This window comes from Seriola lalandi, unplaced genomic scaffold (assembly GCF_002814215.2).
Source record: "Seriola lalandi dorsalis isolate HSWRI2012SDOR001 ecotype SW California unplaced genomic scaffold, Sedor1 jcf7180002054672, whole genome shotgun sequence".
Classification (NCBI taxonomy): Eukaryota; Metazoa; Chordata; class Actinopteri; order Carangiformes; family Carangidae; genus Seriola; species Seriola lalandi.
The window spans coordinates 253,099-270,279 of NW_019525225.1; the positions used below are offsets into that span (position 1 = coordinate 253,099).

Genomic DNA, 17,181 nt, shown 5'->3' on the forward strand with positions numbered 1-17,181 from the left:
CTACATGTGGTCTTGGGTTCATGTGTGTGTACTGTGTGTACGTGTGCCACACAATCCAAGCTCAGCGTAAATGGAAAAAGTTGAGGGACATATGTTGTAAATCTACATGGGATCTCAGATGAACCTTTAGATATCATTCCAGCTGGATACCTTGAGGCAGTAATGCTGAGTGGTGATGATGAAGGCTTCTAGGCCTAAGGAGGTCTTCCTCAGTTCCTCTCTTAGCACTCTCATCTGCCTTTCTTGCTGCTCACAGCGTCCCTGCAGCCTCTGAACCTATGTGACAAAGAATTAAAAAATAAAAAAAAACAGAATAAACCAGAACAAGACAGAGCAAACTCTAAGTGGAGCTGCAGAATTTCTCAACAACTCACCTCCTCCCTTTGCTCCTCTTTTTCTCTCTCCCCTGCTTGCCTTTCTCTCTCTTTCTGTTGAGCCTCCTCTTTCTCTCTCTGCAGGCTCTCCTGCTGTTCCTGCTGCAGCCTGAGTGGGGCCACGCGGCGAGGGGACCCCGGGGGAGCCGACCCTCGCACTGCTGCTGCGGGCCGCTGCACAGACTGGACTGTAGGGAGAGAAAAACCAAACAGAGAAAATTAAATTACCACTTACAAAATGAACCAGCATGAGCATGTTTACAAGAAATAAAAAAACACTGTAGATACATATGATATGGAAATATTCTATTGATATTGCCCATATGTCATTAATTAGTCATGTACTAACTCTGAAATCTAACTATCTATCTATAATAATGAAATTGATGAGTATTAAATCAGAGGAGATCGGGCCTGACCTATTGCTAATGACCGTGTTCACATGATAAATGACAGTAAGTTAATTGAATCTTTTCTACAGAGGAAGCCCTGGGGTAATTCCCAGTCTGCTGTTCCTCATGATGGACCATCTAATCTCTTGATGAATGTGATCAATGTCAAGTAATGACTGAGCTGCAGCACACAATAATATATACTATTTGTATATACCATGTACATATACTATTTGTACTATGTGTCTGTAAAAGCATTAGGAACATTCAAGTAACAGCTTAATCCATTAATAAGGTCATTTAAAAGCCAGACACACGGGAACAAGTGAGGGTCATTTTCTCTTTGGAGGAGGGTACCTATTAAGCTGCAGTTGACATACAGACAGGCCTATTAACCTCTGTGTGAGTCACCTTCTCAATGCAGTGTCAACATGTTCTAGCCTGTGGAGACACAGCATCAGTACACGGCATCATTCGGACAGACGGAATTCTTTTAAATTTTATCGCCTTTATGTCCACAAATGAGCATGTGTGAGAGCACGATTGTCTTAACACACAATAAAGAAATCACTGCAGCTCCACGTCACCTGCCTCAACCATCTCATTCGGGCTTACTGAAGCATGGGGAATGGTTTCCATGACAACGGGAGGCTGGGCTTGGGGTGCAGGGTCCCAGGTAATGAGTTAGAGATCGGTTAGAGGGAGGTGGAGGGGATAAAATGAAGGGAGTGCTCCGATAAATGAGAGAAGAGAGCGGAGAGAGAGACAACCGATTCACTAGGAAGGTGTGGGGAGGCACCTGAGGGTGCTGAATGATTGTAATGGTGATAGACGTGAAAAGAGCTAAAGGTATACAGTAAACACATACACACAGTGGCCAGTGTATGTGTACAAATAAAACCTTGAACATGGGGAAATCATTTCTGCACCAAGAGAAAAATGAAAGAACTAAACATCAACAGACAAAAGACACATTTCTAAAAATATGCAAAACTGCAAAAAGTGCAAATGTTTCAGTATTACATCTTCATCAGTGTCTTTGCCTTAAAGGCACATTAGGATTCCCCGTCTTTGAAAACGATTTATGTAAATGATGTCTAGCTCTTTTGCAGGCACACACACACACACACGCAAGCACGCACACACGCACGCACACACACACACGCACGCACACACACGCACACACAGGCACACACACACACACGCGCACCTGAGAAGTTAGAGAGAGAGAATAGTGAATACTAAATATGGCTGAGTGTGAAGGCAGCATGCAGATGATGACAGAGGGGTTGATGAAAGCAGAATAATGAGGCAAGAAACAATGAGAAAAGGTGATGGCAGACCTTGTGGGGGGCAGATAATAGTGTGTGTGTGTGTGTGTGTGTGTGTGTGTGTGTGTGTGTGTGTGTGTGTGTGTGTGTGTGTGTGTGTGTGTTTTTACAGGGTGTGGTTAAAGGTTTTCAGGCTGGGTTATTCATGGAAGTGAATTTCAGTTTCATTTCAACACACTGACATTTTGCTGACACACTGTCCAGACCGGCTTCAGGTAGGAGCAACACTAGACAATGTCAATATCTGTAAGTCGCAGTAAACAAGAGAAAAGCTACAATGCCGAAACTTAGAAAGAAGAAAAATGTTTTTTATTTTATGTCTGCGTGGGAGGAGACGAGGTCCCGCAAAGAGCAAGTAAGGTGCCATAAACAGAAGGGTGAGCAGTAACAGTGGTGAGTAATGTGAGCAAAGAGAGAGGTGTAGCCTGAGGAGATGTGTGTCAGCTCTGCCAGGAAAGATGGGGAGGCCCTGTGCAATCCTGCGAGAAAATGATTTTACCACAGCAGAGCCTAGAGGAAGGAAAGTTCAGATTACATAGTTCAAATCAACTTCGAAGGATGTGCTAACTTTGAAGCTGTGTATGACCAGCACTGTATATTTCTGAAATGGATGCAAGCCGCTTCTATGTGCGGGTAGACTGAGAACAGGTCATAAATAGAAGGATTATTTTTTCTGGAAAGGTTTGGGAAGGTAGATGATCAAGTGGGAAGGAAAAGGAGAAGTAGGACTCACAGAGAGAGGACCAGAACTAATAGACAATCCTCTCACTTGTGTCACTCATGACCGTTTGCAGCAAGGCAGCAGATACACCACCACTGGTTTTTACATCAAAAGATAAAATCCAATACAATCAGTTGAGCTCATTTCATAGGAGCTATACATTGTTTGCATCTGGTTTCACTTGGTAACAAACTGCAACAAATATGTAACAACAACAAAAGTCAACTATTTATCTGTGTCGATTCTGCAGACATTGGGTTAATGCTAGAAAACAATTCATTTTCTTGACTGCTGCTCTGATTATTGGTTAATCAGATGTGCAATAGTGATAGCAACAGCGCGATCAACACTTGGCTCTGCAGGTGGGATGAATTTATAGAGCCTGCTTTTGTTAGGGTTCAGTTTCAGGTAGACAGCAGATATGCACATTCATATTCAATTTTCTGTGGTAAAATGATGACAGCTATATTCATTGAATGAAAATGCCTGTTACCTTCAGCAACTTTGTGTGTGTTACTGACTCATACAAAGTGAACATACAGATATTTATTTTGTATGGTTTGTTGTTGGTAATGAGAGAAAGGACTCACCAGGGGACTGAGGTTTAGGAGGAACCACGGCCAGCCTCTTCGGTGAGGACGGGAGGGAACGTGTGACCTCTGAACTGCGCTGAAACTCCTTCCTGCCCACTGTCAATCAATCAAAGATTAAAAACCAATCAATGTGACATTTGGCTAATATGTGACAAAGCATATGAAGCAGTAACATGTTGAAAAATGTATCTGAGCTTTATATAACATTATGTTAATCAAGTTTCCTCACACAAGCATCAAACCAACAGCCCGTCCCTGTCGACTCCTCACTCTCGACTTTTTTTTCCTCTTTTCCATTTCTTTGCTGATTTTCTTCTCTCCTAACTTTTTTTTTTCAATCTTTCTGTTACCCTCTTGCTTTCATCTCTAGCTATCTCCACCCCTGCTGTGTAGTATAACTATATCCCAGGGGACTCTGGGTCAAAGAGAAGCCGAGCATACTGGAGGAGATGTGCCCATCACCTCCTTGCTCTCCGTGACACACTTTGCAGCCAAGACAGACAAGAATCAGAAACTCTGAGTACTTTTTAAATTTTGTTTCTGACGCGTCTTCCCTTGAGTGTTGCGTTAAATCTAGCGAAGACCTGGTGAGGTGTGTGAGTGTAAAGAAAATGGCTGGATTTGAAACAATAAATGTGAGATGTGTTACACAGGAGCGAAGAGTGATGAAAAGTGGGGTGGACATAAACTGTGTTGAAAAAAAATAACAGATGATAGTGAATAAAGAAGTAGGTTTCAGGAGGTTAGCAGGGAATCTGTTGTGAAGCACGGAGGAGAGGAGGAGAAAGGCCTTGAAAAGAGACTAATTAGACCTGTAATGGGAGCGAAGCCTCTGATCCTGAACAAATCCCCATATAACCCTGGAGAGATAGTTCGGGCCTGCAGAGACACCGTGTGTGTGTTTTTCTGTGTGTGTGTGTGTTCACTGTGCAAGTGTTGGTGTGGTGATGTAAACTTGGCTCTCAGAGTGACTCATTACTGCCAACACACACACACTGCTACAAAAAACTCAGCAAGACTATTTTTAGTATGGATGTGAAACAGCTAGTTGGTTCTGGATAATGTAATTAGACTATGAGTGTAGGCACAACTAAATGCTAATGTCAGCATGCTAAGTAGCTCACAATGCAATAATGTTATAAGAGCTATAAATGTTCACCATCTCAGTGTAACCTGCTAGCATGCTAACATTTGCTAATTAGCACTAAACACAAAGTACAAATGAGGCCGACGGGAATGTCATGTACAAAGTTTGATGGCAATTCATATAATAGATGTTAAGGCAACAGTCAGGAGATCACCAGAGTCATTGGTCAAAGTCGTCCAATATTACTGATCTATTTCAATATTGACATCCATGGAGCCATAGTAGCGGCAGGGCTAAAAACCAACGCTTATAAAATTGCACCTCATGTCTGCCAGAATGCCATTAGACACCTCTCCTGGAGGTCAGCATATTTACGGTCAAAAACTGAACTTAGATGAACTATGGACTGGTGGAAAATGCAGTCAATGCATGTTGTGCTCACTTGTGAAGCTGTTTAGGATAGTGGGGTTGCATTCCAGTTTATGGTTTTATTTTTGCACATTTATGAAAGCTTGGTCACCAAAGAGTGTTGAGTATTAATAAATGTAGTTATTGTGTAGTTGTCTGGTCTACATCCCTGTATTTCTGTAGACCTGTCATTCGATCTGAAAGAGACATAATCAATTTCGTATGTGTTCAATGAATGAAAAAAGGAGCACAATTGTTATGATTGTAAGACTAGCATAGTTTGAGCATTATGCCACAATGTGAGTGTGTGTATGTGAGTGAGAGTCTCAGGTGAAAGTCTGCTACGGGCTCAGCAAGACAGAGGTGTCTGTCAACTGATAAAGTGTGTGTGTGTTTCATAAAATGTGTGAGTCTGTAATGTCTGTACTGTGATCGAGAGACAAAGATTGAATATACAGTACAGATAAAAAGGAGTGTCGGTGCATGACTTGCAGGCTGACAGGGACTCCTCAGGTATTTCTTCATCAATAATTTACAACACGTTTAAAATCAGCTCAGGCCTACAGAAACACAGGGTGACAGAAATTTTCTCATAGCCACTACACTGTCTGCATCCTCAACACCCAGACATGACTGTCTGGAAGCTCTACATTGTTTTGCTGTTTAGATATGTTTCACCTTGGTAAGTTGTGCTCATTTTTTAAAGATAATGTTACAACAACAATAACAGATTTCTATGTTGTTCACTCAGTCAGTCCCTATAAAAAGAGACAGGTGATATGTGTGAGTGAAGTGTGATACTACACAGCTTGTGGTGTTAATTTACAATTAAAATACAACCGTGTGCAAAAACCATCAACCATCATTAGAATCTACTGCAGGTAATGTACAGACTACATATGACTATCTCACACAACCCCACGTCTAAAAACCCAAACTATCCCTTTAAAAGCTAAAATGCAATTTTTTATGAATAAATAGCCAAAATGAACAACCTTAACAACCTTAGGAAGTACGCTGCATCACGTTGTTACAGGAGTACACACTGTGCTTCTTCTACCATGGATTTCTTGCAAGGCTTTACAGGCTAACTATTTAACATAAATGTAAAATACTTGTCAAAGTACTGACACTGTTGTCATCCACATATGTGACAATATGGCACAATCTGTTGGTGGTGGACAAATGCATCTCTCTCTCACATGCATGGAGCTCAGATTTGCATGTAATAGATATCGTTCCAGTTGTTCACAGTTTTTGGTGGATGTAAATGTTTCAGTTAGAGGGATTTGATTGAATTTTGATTGAAGTTTGTCCACATAGAAATGATTCTGAGCCAAATGAGATAAAATTCGAACATTTTAAATATTTATACCGAACAAATCATTTCCGTTGTCAAAGCGATAATCTATAGGTCATTCTCTGTCCTTCTACATAAACCACTTCTGACCTCCAGGGGAGCTTCTTGGCTGGGGGGGCAGGTAGCGCCGGGGCAGAGCCGGGGTGGATGGTGGCTGGAGACTGTTGCTGCGGCATGGTGCGCCTCTCTGGTGATCTGTTGATGGAGGGCAGGTGGTCACTCTGTGAAGAGGAGGCTCCTCACTCACACTCAGACCTGAAATACACAGAGTTAGATAAATAAGTTCACATAACTCTCATAGAGAAATGTTCGTTTACAGTAGGATTTATCGTCAGACTTCCCTCTCAGATTCATTTGCCATCTCTTTCTTCCCCTTATGATCACATATTGGTTTTCCCACAATCTGATAGGGCTGTGCTATGTCTGAATTTAGGTTCACTGGACTGAGAAATGGTTTGTAACCTCTGGGTCTTGCTGCTGTTGCTCTCAATTTTCCTTTTGTTAACCTGGAGCAGTGCTCACACACACACACACACACACACACACACACACACACACACACACACACACACACACTAGTAGAGCAGCAAATTAGATGGGCCAATTAGATATGGCCACTCTGCGGCTGAGGAGAGAAAAACTAACATGGCAGTCCCTTACTGAAGCAGCAGAACTGTGACAGTGAGGATAGGCTCAATGGGCCTGTTCATTAACTGATAAACTCCCAGCGTATTTCATCCAGCTCCATGTTAATCGCTGTTTATGAGCTTAACTGATGGTCCTGACTGACACAAACACAGACAATGTGAAAAAAGGTGCTTCGCCATTAGATAAACAGGCAACCTTTTATCTGCGATTCACTGAAAAATGAGCGCTGGTCGTCTATTTTTTAATAATTTACGCAACAGAATTCCTGTTCCTCATCCTCTCTCCTGCTGCGCAACCCCTTGTTTCTGTCTACACTGCCAATTTTTGTTCCACAGCATGTACAGGCTTTTCACCATAGCTTCTACCTAACACTCAGTCTGGTGTTTTCCTTACGAAATGATTACTTCCTGTTGACATTTAGCTTTTTTATTATTATTATTTCTCAGTTTTTATTTATTTTCTACTTTGATTCAGTTGAATGCTCTGCGGTCTCCTTCAAAACAGGCAAATAACCTCTGTAAATGTTATTTCAACAGGAGAATTATGATGTTAGGAGTAGTTTGATGCAAAAGATACTGAGAGCAGATATTTGACACCTTGTTGTGTTTTCATCTGCTTGAACAGCAGCTTGCTGTCAGCCAGTCAGTCTGGGTATCAGTCATTAGACCTCCATTAGATTTCACACAGCTCATGGAACTGGATTGAAGTCACAAAATTCAGAAAGGAAAAAAGAACTCATTTCCATCAGGTCATTCATCGCCTGTAGTGAAGAACAGTGACGGCGGGAGCAATTTAAATGTGCTGATGTAAACATGAAACTGTCAGCACTTAGAGGCAAAGAAAGTAAAAGCTGTCATTATTTTATGCAGACTGTTTAACACTTGTGACATCTGCAGGGAACGAGTGTTACAACTGTAGTTTTTTGTGTGTTTCCTTGATAATCTAAAAAAAAATGGAACGTAACCTTATGTGAATTGCACATGGTCAAACGGAAATGCAGCTCAGCCTGTGGCTAAAGAAAAACACCAAATATGAGCTTAAAATAACCATTTATATTTATTTTATATTATGGAAAGCCATTGGTTGTTGTTTCGAATTGAATGTTATGCCAAAAGCCTTAGGGATTGTGCAGTCTGCCCTGTTTTCAACAGTAACCTTCACACAGTTTGTTGGTGTGTGAATGTTTCTGTTTCTAAAAGGCGGTTAAAAGACAGTCACCTTTCTCCATGAGTCCCCCCCACCCCCACCCAACCACCCAAACCTCTGATTCAATCCCAGAACTTCAAATATTTTACTTCCCTCATTATTTTGTGATCTGGCTTTATCCTTTCATAACTTTTCCTTTTGGTCCCAAGCCTTTCCTTGTTAGTGATACTTGGGAGATTTAGAGTCTGACAGCGCTGTTGGAACTTTATCCAGAGAAAATATTTGTCTACACACATGAGCTTGAACTTCATCTGTCATATATTCACAATGCTTCAGTAACATAGCGTTGTACCACAGAGGAGTGTCACTCTCTTCTTGACAATTAGAGGAGAAATACTTTACGTCCTTCTGGTGGGACTGTACCTTTAATCTCCTGACATCTGGGTGCTGACAGAGGACAGGAGGCCCGCGGCTGCTGCTGTCAGCTCCAGGGTTATCGTCTAATCTATCTCTCAGTCCGCAACCCAGGTCTCGTCTCTGCAGGGCCATTTGTTTGTGCTTTATGTATGCAGCTTTAACCTTGACTTTCACACACTTCGTTGCAGTTGGGTACTTTGCATTTGCACTTTTTTTGGTCAAAGCAGTTATTCCACAGTTTGACAGTTGTTATGAAGTTTTTTTTTTTTATGTAATGTAAGGATTTAATTGACTTGTCCCACACATTTTTGTTATACTCATGAACTCATGGTTCTGAATGACTCAACCTCCAGAAATCCTTATTTTAACCTCCAGTATCAAGTCTGAATTTGATGAAATCAGGGAGGATTAAGCAGTTTGTTTCGGTTGTGTGTTTCATGTCTCATTTATTGCAACAGCGTGTTCATTTAAACTATTTCTTAAAACCAAAACACTATTTGCCACAGGTCTGCTTGAAGATACAGTTTGGCAAAATGTGAGCGTGTGTTAAGACAGATTTTCGTATTTGTCTTGTGACAGGATGAAACGTCGAGCAGACAGCATGATGTGAATGTCGACTGTGAACGTAGCAAACAAATAAAAGATCTTAGGGAGAGTGGTTAATAGGGAATAGGCCTGTGCTTTATGAAAGGGAGATGAAGGGTGACAAATATTTTAAACTTAAAATGACAGGAAGCAACAGTTAATAAGCAGAACAAATTATAGACTCTGATGAATACAATCTTCAGGCTTAATTACACACTTGTGTTGTGAACAGTGCTAAATGAAGCTGACATCTGTCGGTGAGAATATGCGGTCTAATTAAACAGAATTAAAATGAAACTTCAAAATCAACTAAAATGATCAAATCAATATATAAACAATATTGTCCGTGTGGCAGAAATGATTTTAGTTGTTGCTGGTTGTCCAAGTGTTTGGATACAACTGAGTCTTTAGATGCTTTCTCAGTTTCTAGTTGTATGTATACACACTCTGTGTAAACTTCCATATAATATAGAATAAAGCATATGGGCCTACACTCATTACAGAGATCTTGATTCAAAAAACATCTTAAAACACATAACATAAAACAAAAGTGGGTCCTTCCAAATAACAAGTCGGCTCATAGGATCATTTTTAAAATGCTTCTTTTTGTTTTGTTTGTTTGTTTATTTATTGTTTTTAAAAAAATCTTTATTGGTTTTTGCTTGTGTACCGTGCTTCCATTTACAGTACAAACATACACATTATGTTACATTTTTTATATCACTAGGTTTGTGTGAGAGCTATACTTTTGTGTTCCTTTTTTACATTTACAGATATAATTCTGTGTAAAATGTGCTTCAGATGAGCTCCACTTCAACGAGCTACGAGATTAAAGTGCTGCTTTACAATGCACCAGTAATAATAATCAATCAATATTGTGTATATAATATTATCCCTCTACAAGAGCCCATTCTGCATAATGTGTATTTGCTAACCTCTTCCACCACTGTATTAAACATGGAAATGCTCATAAAACATTAATAAAATAATTGAGTTCGGAACTTTATAACTTCCCTATCCTTCCACATCATAACCACCACCCAGCTTATCAACTATCACAATAACACAATGATCCTTTTTTTTTTTTTTTACAATATACAATACAATACAATCTAAAATATCCACTTATTTCCCAGGGGCAATGTGTTTTTGAAGAAACAGGAGCTTTTTCCTTGGCGTGGCAGCACTACACGCTGTGTAGTAGGTTCACTTCAGCAGTGGGTGTGTATGCATGTGTGCGCCTGGATGTGTGCTGCTTGTGCTTTATACAGACTACACCATGTTCAGTTCTGCTACAGCCAAATGGAACAGCTCTCAGGTCTACATTTTGCAGTTTTGCTGTCAGATTTTGCGCCAACAACTGGGGAGCATGCAGGCAGCATGGAACTGCATTTCCATTTTGCCAAGGGAAAACTCTAAGAAGGCACAAAGCTCAATTTGATCTTGACGCTTTAATATCTGTTTCCTCTCCAGTTAGTGTATGAGGCCTGAGATATAAGAGTCAGCGTTATTTTGCTGGCATTAGTTTTGCTTTGAGGAGCAAGCTGCTCCAATAACACGGCCTCCCACAGAGCTGGAAAAAACTGCTGTCTTTTGTTCTCAGCTGTTTCCTCTCACTCATGGTCCCTTTTTTTAAAATCTTTGTTTGTTTTTTTTTCATCCATCATCATGTGCTAAGATTGCTGACGGCTCCATTGCAGTGCCTTCGATTTATTCCTCTTCCTCTCCTTTTTATACCTTTTTGTTTGCCTCCTCCTGATCCCATACAGCCAGTCTCTTCCTTCCTTCTTCTTATCCCTCTTCACGCTCTGCTATCCATCCTCGGCTGGCATTTTTCCAATCAGTGATGCATATCAGCTTGCTTTTGCCATTAATGAAAGATATCTCTTTTTCTCTCTTTCTCTGTGCCCCTGAATAGCACTCTCTCTTTTATCTCATCTTTTATCACTCATCATTTGCATTCCTCCGTTTTATATCTCTGACTAGTCAATGTCACCATTACCTCTTCCTCTCTCTGCTCTGTGGAGCTCTGGGAATTTGTGGGTACATACTTGACCTATAACTAATGAGCACATCTCTGTCTGGTCAATTGTTCTCTGTCAATCAGACAACTGAGCACCAGCGAAAGCATTTGAGGTTGATATCAAATATTTTAATTTCTTTCATTTTAAAAAATATATTTTATGGGATTTTGACAGCAGTAAATGCAGAGCTTAGTAACAGCAGTGCAGTGTTCTGTCCAAGATCATATCTGGTCCAGAGACGCTGCCCATGCGCTTGACTGGTAAATGAGGAAGATATACCGTAAACAACCTCGTCAATCAGCTCGTGGTGGAGCTGGAAAAGCAGGAAATCTATTCTATTCTATCTCATTGTCAGCTTTCTTACTTACTTGTCTTTCTCTTTTTAGCTTATCAGTCATTTGTGAAGCACTTTGAACTGCACTAACCTGTATGAAAAGTGCTATACAAACAAAGTTTGATTGATTGATTGATTGATTGATTGATAATGAAGCTTTGGGAACTTTTCATGCATCACTAGTATGGTGATGTAGAAACCTGAGAACCACATGTATACACAGAAGTGGGAGATCATAGACAGAGGCATACTCATATGTGCAAGCTAGTATATTTATTTATGTGTGGATTTTCATTTCACATTGAGAAATATCTAAAGCAGTAGTTCCCAGACTAGGAGGCCAGGACCCCAACACTGTGTTGCACAATAAATCTAAAATCCAAAATGAGTTTTGAAAGGGAGAAAATATTTTTAGAATAGATTTCTATGTTTGTTTGTTTAGTTGTTCGCTTGTTTTTCCAATCATTTATAGATGTCAATAATTTTTCTTTTCAGAACCTAATGATATCTTTGAACATATCCTAATATATTCTGTGTTTATATATGTACATGCAGAATTGTGCATGACTTATAAATTGCTGTCATTGCAATCTGGCTGTGGTCGCAGGTTTAGTGATTCGATACCTGGCTCCCTCTGTCCACATGTTTAAAGTATCCTTGGGCAAAACACTGAACCCAAGTTGTAGATGTAGTCCATCAACCAATATCAAAGAAAGTGCTGAACTCGACACACTGGCACTGCACCAAAGAACAGCTACTTTTATAAACTGAGACTCTTTGATACTATATATATATTTAAAACAAATAGTTTGAAGAATAGAACAAACCTGTGAGCCTAACTAAATAAACTAAATGTGTGGAGGCCTAATATGGCCCCCGGTCTCTAGAGTCACAAAGTATGGGTTTGTATGCATACATTGTGTTGCATGCAGTAAATGTAGTCTTTATTTTTATAAGTAAATAAATTGGAGAAATTGCTTGGATTTTACAATAATGTATTCACCAGGAAGTGTATGTGTGTGTGTGTGTGTGTGTGTGTGTGTTTGTGCACTTATTTGTATATGCACAGGGAGGTAGGATCCTTTGGTCACCAAAACAATCCGCACCAAAGCTGCTCCTCTGAATAAATGAGTTCTGCCTGGGGCGAACCATCCCTGAGGGACTTGGTGCTAACATAAAACAATGCAAACAGAAACTGAATTTTCAAGAGAGGTACAAGTTGTGCGACATAGCTTAATCACCATCTCCTGGCTTCTTGCAAACAGCTTTACATTAGTCACATGGTCGCGTTGTGCAGGCAATCTCTTGTGTCATTATTGATCGGGGATGGGGAGATGAGCGTGGATATACACGGTCTGTGAGAGTGTGTAAACTATCCACTGGTCATTTGATAGATTATATTCACTATAAGCCAGGATGAGCGATGAGCAGGGCGCCTATGTGTGAGCGTGCATTGTGTTTTCTTGTGTGTATATGTGCTCATGTGGAAGCATTGAAGCATTGTACCCTGGTAAACTTGTGTGTCAGACTGGTTGTGTGTGTGTGTGTGTGTGTGTGTGTGTGTGTGTGTGTGTGTGTGTGTGTATGTGTGTGTGTGTGTATCTGTGTGCGCACATGCACCATAGAAACCATCTGTTCACAGTGAGCTAGCATGAGTCACAGACCAGATCTGAGCCATGGCATCTGGGGTATGGCATCCACTCTCCTCCCTCTGCCAGGCTCTCCGTGCTTCTCTTTCCGCTCGTTTTTCTTTCACATTCTCCGTTCCCCCTCTCCCCTCCGCTCATTTTGACTGAATTGAATTTACTTTCATCACTGCTTTTTTGCCTTCAGCTCCTCTTCCCCCCTCCCTCAGTTGTCAGCTCACTTCTCTCTGTCCTTCATTTGATTTTCACCATAATTTCATTAATGGCTAAAGAGAAGATGGATAGAGGTGATAACACTCTGTTTGTTTTGGCGATCGAGTTTCTATCGGGGAGTCGGCATGGCTCAAAGGCACAGGCTTCATCAGCTTCCTCCAGCTGGATTCTCCTTTCAACTATGTAATAGAGTCTGTCAATCACAGTGGAATTAACAAGGCATCCCCTATGTATCTTACATGCATGGATACTCTCCCTCTGACGCACACACACACACACACACACACACACACACACACACACACACACACACACTGAAACCTTAGGGGATGTCAATGACTGGGATAAAGGGAAGATTGGGTTAATGGCTAATCAATGTTATATAGAGTAGCCTGTAGCCCCCCAGATGCTAGTCAAACACACACATACTCGAATGCATACTTATATGTAAACAGGCGATAAGAATCAATCAAGGCCGTACCTTCTCAGCTCAATGTCACCTTGGTTTCCTTAGGGCGAGGGTGTTTAAGTGTTGGTGTGTTTCCATTTCATCTGCCTCCCAAAGGGTCGGTATTCTAACTCAACCTCTCGTAGCATCTAGCCATTTTGATTTCATTCAGTTATCAGTTTCTTAGATATAAAGTGCATCTCTGAAAGTTCAACCTCCACTCCAATACAGTGAATGGTTTGTGGTGTTGACAGCATTCAAAATCAACAGAAACAAGCTGTCAACAGTTTGTCTTGTAAAAAAACGTTGACTGTGTGTTCTGTGGAATATCCGCGGAGTAACTGGGACGTTGGATCTGGAAAAGAGATGTTGCTGCTGAATTTTTTAAAGGTGTCTTTTCAATTCTGTGAGCAGGAGAAATGAGATTCCGTCCAATTCCTTTTAACTGCTTTGAAAATCTGGGAAAATAAAACCAAATGGGTTTTGTGTGTGTGTGTGTGTGTGTGCGTGTGTGTGTGTGTGTGTGTGTGTGCATTATTTGCGTGAACCAGTTCTGAAAATGAAAATGGACTGATGCCTGTGCAAATTATGGCATATTCTCTCAAGCCAAGTATATGCTTTCCCTCTGCCTCTTCCCTCTCTCCTTTACTGACAAACAAGGAACATTTACACGGATCCATGTATAACCCATTGATCAGAAAAGGTTGATGAGCTACGACAGCGGGGAGTTTCAACTCCAGGGATCTTCCTCTAACCCACTTTACTAGAGCCCTGCAATCCTTTTTGTCCTCAACGCTCTATTCCTTAATGATTTCTCCTGCTGGTATCATCCAGAGCCGTCATGGAGTCCGTTTTACTTGCTGATCAATGGGGGAAACAAGCGACTGAAGCTGGCCTTTCTTCTGTCTCTTACAGAAGGAGGTACTCCGTTGCCGCTGCTCCCCTGATATCCTTGAAGGATGTGTGAGAGCTCATCTGTCAGTCTGTCTGCTCTTTGATCTGAGTTGGAGTGCGGTGAGATGAGGCAAGGGGAAAATGAAGTGTTGCAAACAAGCCTCCTCTATTAGCACACCTATGTGCACACATGCACAAATGGACATACAACAGAGCAAACAGGCCACAAAAAAAAAAAGAAAAGTTATATTAAAAACGTTATTTGCACATCACATCAATGATGTAATTTCACCACGTGGATCAGAGCAGGCGCCCTTCCTAGTTTGTGCAGCTTCTGCTGAGAAGGTCTCTTCTCTCACTCAGAGGTGGTGGTAGATGGGGAGGCGGAGGGGGAATCTATCAAATAGCGCACCTCTATCTCTGTACAGAACTAATGCAATTAGTAAGATTAGTCACACCCGGAAAAACTACCAAATAAACCACAATTCATATATATATATATATGTATGTATATATATATATATATATATAGTCATTTACTTCTGTTGCATAAAATTGGAAAAGACTTGGATAGTCTCATAGTCTTGCGTTGCTTCATTCCATGTGAGAGCATGGATGTAAATAAACAAAAAAAAAGATTTGTAGAAGGATTTCTGTAGTTTAGTGATTTTATTGAAGTGAAGTTATTTGTGTGTATATAAGAGAGACAGAGACAGAGGTCCACAAAAGACAAGACATACTACAACTGTTTTTCCAATATCTGGTAGAATGGTTAGACAAAAACACATCAGACGACCTTCCGGTTAAAGCTGAACATGTGCTCACACAGAGCAGGATCCTTTTTAGTCCGGAGGGTTCAAATAGAGCGGGGAGTTCATACGCCTCACAGCTAAAGGTCACAAGCACCACACAGAGTCAAAAGTGGAAGTAAATGTTCCTGCTCTCCCATCATGCTGTTCTTACTGTGTCACACGCAAAAAAAAAAAAAAAAACATACACACGCACGCACAGAAATGAACATCAAAGGCGCCTTAATCTTTTGCCTCTCTTGTCAATCAGCCTTGACACCATTTTGGCCTCTCTGTGCTCTGAGCAGCAGCAGTTCAACAGCAGGAAGAGGAACTCTGCTGCAGGCAACACTTTTAAAACGTCTACTCTTTGATGCTCTGCCGGCAGGTTTTCATTTGCTTTTTGTGAGTATGTGAGTGTGTGTGTGTTTGTTTACAGGTGTAATATGTATAAAATTGTCAAAATGCTTATGGAGTTTTGCGCTACAGATGATAAATTAAGTGGTGGCAGCTGCTTCAATAGACAATATGCTGACCAGCAAAAGATTAGCTCACTGTTTTATTGTATATGCTTATCTTATGGATTAAGTGGATGCAGTCGTTACTGTCAGTAAATAGTCACATTAAGTCTGATGTATGGTGCTGAGATTGAACTTGTGATCTTTGGCCAGAATGAAGCAGCAGAGACTTCTCTCATGCTCGAATCCCATTTCATTGATTCATGTTGGTATTTGCAGAGTCATTTATTTGGAAAGCGCTTTACAAATGAAGCCGTTAGCTGCAGGAAAGGGAGTGTTAAATTCAATACTGTTGTTTATTTCACATTTGTCTCTGACAACAAACCAAAATATAGAGAGTAAAATCCAAATATATAGTTGCACAAGGGGCAGTTGGTGGCATCAAGCACCCAAGTGCCAAAGGAAACTGTGTTTTTCAGCTCATTACTTTTTTGCTATACACTAGTCATTCCCCCTGGGGGGGAATATCACTTTGAGCGATTGCTGTACTGCTGTAACATTTTAGATGGACTGATGCCAGGAGGTAGGAGGTAAACTTTGAGATTGAGAAGAAAAAAATGTTTTTTTTAGAAAATCCAAGTTGCTGGAAAATCCTTGTCACCATGTGAAACTGATGCAGTTCATGTGCAAGAATGTAGAGGAAAAAACAATAACTGAAAAATAAGAGAAAGAGTAAGAACACGAGAAACATGAGTAGAAGAGAGGTTTGCATCATGCAATTGCTGCAATAAACAATTAATTTCATTATGGGTTAATCTGCTGATTTATTTCTCAATTACATGACCAGCTGTTTGCTCACAAAAACATTGACCATCACCATCCTCCAAAGCTCCACTTGGTAGTTTCACATTGCTTCCTCGCCAAAGCCCAGTTTAATATTATCAAAGACAAAGAAAACCAACAAATATTCAAATGTAAGAAGCTGGAACTTGCACTCTTGTTTTTTAAATGACTGACAACAAATTGATTATCAAAATAGTTGCTGATTAATTTTCTGCTGGTTGATTTAGCTATTGCACATACACATACCTACACAATGCAATTTTGAGCACTACTCAATGATTAAAGGAGCTATTTGTAAGTTTTGCTATTGCTACATTGCCAACGTTATCATTCACAGCTGTTTACTTTCCAGTCTCATGGAAATGTTACAAGTTCATCATCAAACTCGCCAATCCTACTCTCCAAGAGTAAAGAGTCGCCAGAGGTGGAAAGCCTGTCTCGTCACTTTCCGATAGCGACTGACTGCAGCCT

At 40.6% G+C, this 17,181-nt stretch overlaps 1 protein-coding gene across 2 annotated transcripts in view; it reads right to left on the bottom strand.

Annotated features, from left to right (window-relative positions):
• The window catches only part of mtus2a (microtubule associated tumor suppressor candidate 2a), a 41,443-nt gene that overhangs the window by 4,541 nt on the left and 19,721 nt on the right, over positions 1–17,181 (bottom strand). For both annotated transcript variants that reach the window (XM_087178027.1, XM_087178026.1), the window contains exons 5-8: positions 6,357–6,521; positions 3,409–3,507; positions 375–562; positions 151–276 (exon numbers count right to left, since the gene is read on the bottom strand). In XM_087178027.1, coding sequence (XP_087034153.1) covers positions 151–276; positions 375–562; positions 3,409–3,507; positions 6,357–6,521 — 578 coding nt within the window. The remainder of the gene's footprint in view (positions 1–150; positions 277–374; positions 563–3,408; positions 3,508–6,356; positions 6,522–17,181) is intronic.